The sequence below is a fragment of the Eurypyga helias genome, unplaced genomic scaffold, assembly GCF_000690775.1.
Source record: "Eurypyga helias isolate BGI_N326 unplaced genomic scaffold, ASM69077v1 scaffold5440, whole genome shotgun sequence".
NCBI lineage: Eukaryota > Metazoa > Chordata > Aves > Eurypygiformes > Eurypygidae > Eurypyga > Eurypyga helias.
This window is the reverse complement of record NW_010227531.1, coordinates 14,416-17,811: the sequence shown is the minus strand read 5'-3', so window position 1 is coordinate 17,811 and position 3,396 is coordinate 14,416. Positions and strand designations below refer to the sequence as shown.

Below are 3,396 nucleotides of genomic sequence, written 5' to 3'. Positions count from 1 at the left end.
AAATTAATAATTAAATTTAGGATTAAATTAAATTTAGGATTAAAGGATTAATTAAAAAAAGCTGATCAATTTGTCAGTTTGTCCACATTCCATCATCTGGTGGGGGACTGGGGTGGTATATAAGTGAACTCTTTAAGAGGAGCTTAATTACTAGTGTTGTGAAGGAAAATCTGAATCACCAAGAACATCTATTGAAAAAGAAAAAGGAGATGCAACAAGTTTTTCTAATTCTATTGTAAATAGTTTGTATTAACTGGAAGAATCAGTTTAAATTTAACCACCTTTATCAAGGAATAGGACTTTTTATTAGCTGAGTAGCTAAGAGGTGATTTCCAACACACATTACAAGTCACAACATGGGAACCCCTGATTACATGTTTATGACATTTAGGGAGAGTCCAAGTAGAAGTGAGAAGCCAATATAAAAATCATAGTTACAACCATGCGTAGAATGGAAGATGACAACATCTGGATGCAAGGGGTGTTACCACACAGTGATTGTTTCCTTGAACAACAGACTTGCATAAGAAATTTGTTATAAAGACTAGGGGAAAAAAAAAAAAAAAAAACCACCAAAAAAAACCCCAGAACAAGACTATTGCAAGGTGCTTACCAATATCGATATATTTTGGGTCCAAGGGAGTGCCAATAGAATTGCAGAGCACCAGCACATACTGTATGGAAATAAAAGCAAGTGTTATTATTACCACATTTTTTGTAAATGAGTATGCTGTACAAGGTTTTCTGTGCAGGTGTATCTCATAACCCACATTTCACACAACCTAATGCTGAGCAGCAACAGAAGACACAGGGACCATGACAGCAGTAAATATAAAGCAGCATTAGCATGAGAGAAATGAGGTATTTGCCAATTTGCACTATAAAGGAAGCCAAGCACAAAACAGGAAAGTGGCCAGCTGTTTTAAGAGAAGGAGCAAATCGACCAGACAAGAAACATCCCTGCTGGATGTACAATCAGCAAGGTAACACGCAGGCAAGACAGCAAGTCTCAGACCTGCTCTGTGGGACGGGCACTACTGCAACTATTTACTGGCATAATGCACCAGCCATTTCTCAGTGACTCAGTCTTGCTTAGGTGTTCATGCAAGGGAGAATCTAATCAACTGCAGACACCCTCGCCAGGTCCCTGCAGCAAAAACCCTTGTTCTATTCTTTGCAGACCTTGATTCCCTTTAATCCAAGACGGGTACAGTGTGGGGAGAATTGTTGAATAAGGCTATCCCTCCAACCTCAGCACCATAGATACTACAAAGATGATGGGTTTTGTTACTTTTGCCCTTCTTGTAATCCTGCTTGGGAAGCCTTTGATAGCACAGGTACCTCTGCCCCCGTACTCTGCTTCTGTGAGACCCCACCTGGAATGCTGCGTCCAGCTGTGGAACTCCCAATATCAGAAGGATATTGACCACTTGGAGTGAGTCCAGAGGAGGCCACGAAGATGCTCAGAGGGCTGGAGCACCTCTGCTGTGATGAAAGGCTGAGAGAGTTGGGCTTGTTCAGCCTGGAGAAGAGAAGGCTCCAGGGAGACCTTATTGCAGCCTTCCAGTACCTGAAAGGGGCTACAAGGAAGCTGGGGGGGACTTTTTACAAGGGTCTGTAGTGACAGGACCAGGGGTAACGGGTTTAAATTGAAAGTGGGGAGGTTTAGATTGGATATCAGGAAGAAGTTCTTCACAGAGAGGGTGGTAAAGCACTGGAACAGGTTGCCCAGAGAAGCTGTGGCTGCCCCATCCCTGGAAGCGTTCAAGGCCAGGCTGGATGAGGCTTGGAGCAGCCTGGTCTAGTGGAAGGTGTCCCTGCCCATGACAGGGGGGTTGGAACTAGATGATCTTTAAGATCCCTTTAAGAGTTTCTGTTGTCCGATTTGATCAAAGCAGAATGTTCAAGCCTTGCTATCAGTAACAGCATTGAGTTCTTCGAACTTACTGCCATCCACATCCACCTGCAATACCTTCAGTTTCTGCTGAAATTAGTCTTTCTGGCTCCATCAACTATTACTGCACATTTGCCATCCTGAAATCACAACTGTAAATGACCAAAATCTATTGCAAAGCAGATCTGTTTTTCAGAAAGCAACTCTGATGAACCACAACCCTAAGGATAAGCTTCTTCATTTCCTAAAAATTGAGCCCCTACGGTGTTAGCAATTACAGTGGAGCCATTTTGAAAGAATTGAAAGATGCTTATTATCTGTAATTTTCAGATGCTAAGATTAAAAATCTTTCTTACGCTCAAGAAAGTTCCACTAAGCCCCTCCAGCGTTTGTTTCCTATTTTCCCAATATAACCCAGTAAAATCTCATTTTATTGCACAATCAAGCAAAGCAGCACTGAAGCATTTGTTTACCGTTGCACCAATTGAGTCCGTCTCATGCTCCTCCTTTGTAAGCAACATACAAGTGATACAGAAAATAATTCAGGAGTGAACACAGTAAGAAAAAACCATGTAACAGCATCACGCTGACTGAACATATATTAACCAAAGGATGCATTTATCATATCACCTGTCACTACATTTAAAATAAGCAAACCAATGGAGCAGTTTGTAGTAACATGATTTATATCACCTAAGAAATCATCCCTTTTCCCCCACTTCTGACTGATTAAATATTTGTTACCATTCTGATGCTGTCCAGCTTTTTGCTTTTCTTTGGAGAACTAGTATAAATATTTCTAAAGAAACATTCATCTTGAAGGATGCAGTTTTCATTAAGTTACTAATGGGTACAAGTAGTTAAAAACAGGTTTAAATTGAAAGAGGGTAGGTTTAGATCAGATATCAGGAAAAAGTTCTTCACGGAGAGGGTGGTGAAGCACTGGAACTGGTTGCCCAGAGAAGCTGTGGATGCCCCATCCCTGGAAGTGTTCAAGGCCAGGCTGGATGAGGCTTTGAGCAACCTGGTCTAGTGGAAGGTGTCCCTGCCCATGGCAGGGGGTTTGGAACTAGATGGTCTTTAAGGTCCCTTCCAACCCAAACCATTCTATGATTCTACGAAAATACAGAGGAAGTTAATTGGTTCTGCACAATTTTGCTATTACTTTGGTGTTTGTTGGGGTTCTTTGTTTTTAAACACTGAGCCCATGTGCTGGCTTCAGTCAGGAAAGAGTTAACTCCTTTTACCCTGGCTGCTAGGAAGCTGTGTCCCTGGATGCAGAGAGCAGCACTGATAAGTTCTCAGCTGGCGCTGGGCAATGCCTGCACTGAATTCAAGGTCTTTCTCCGCTTCTGATCCTGCAGCTGCATTCCCAGCTCTCACTGCCTCGCTACAGGCAGTGCTGATACACACAGTTCAGGCACCTGACCCAAACTGACCAAGGAAGTATTTCATTCCATAGTACATCACGCTCGGGGCAGAGGTGAGGAGGGGGTCTGGGA

The 3,396-nt window shown here is 42.6% G+C and overlaps 1 protein-coding gene across 1 annotated transcript in view; it reads right to left on the bottom strand.

Annotated features, from left to right (window-relative positions):
• Nucleotides 1-613: 613 nt before the first annotated feature.
• Nucleotides 614-3,396, bottom strand: part of LOC104513221 (WD repeat-containing protein 35-like) — a gene marked incomplete at its 3' end in the record, with an annotated part of 16,637 nt that continues 13,854 nt past the window's right edge. The window contains exons 10-11 of the mRNA XM_010156506.1: nt 2,368-2,400; nt 614-674 (exon numbers count right to left, since the gene is read on the bottom strand). Coding sequence (XP_010154808.1) covers nt 614-674; nt 2,368-2,400 — 94 coding nt within the window. The remainder of the gene's footprint in view (nt 675-2,367; nt 2,401-3,396) is intronic.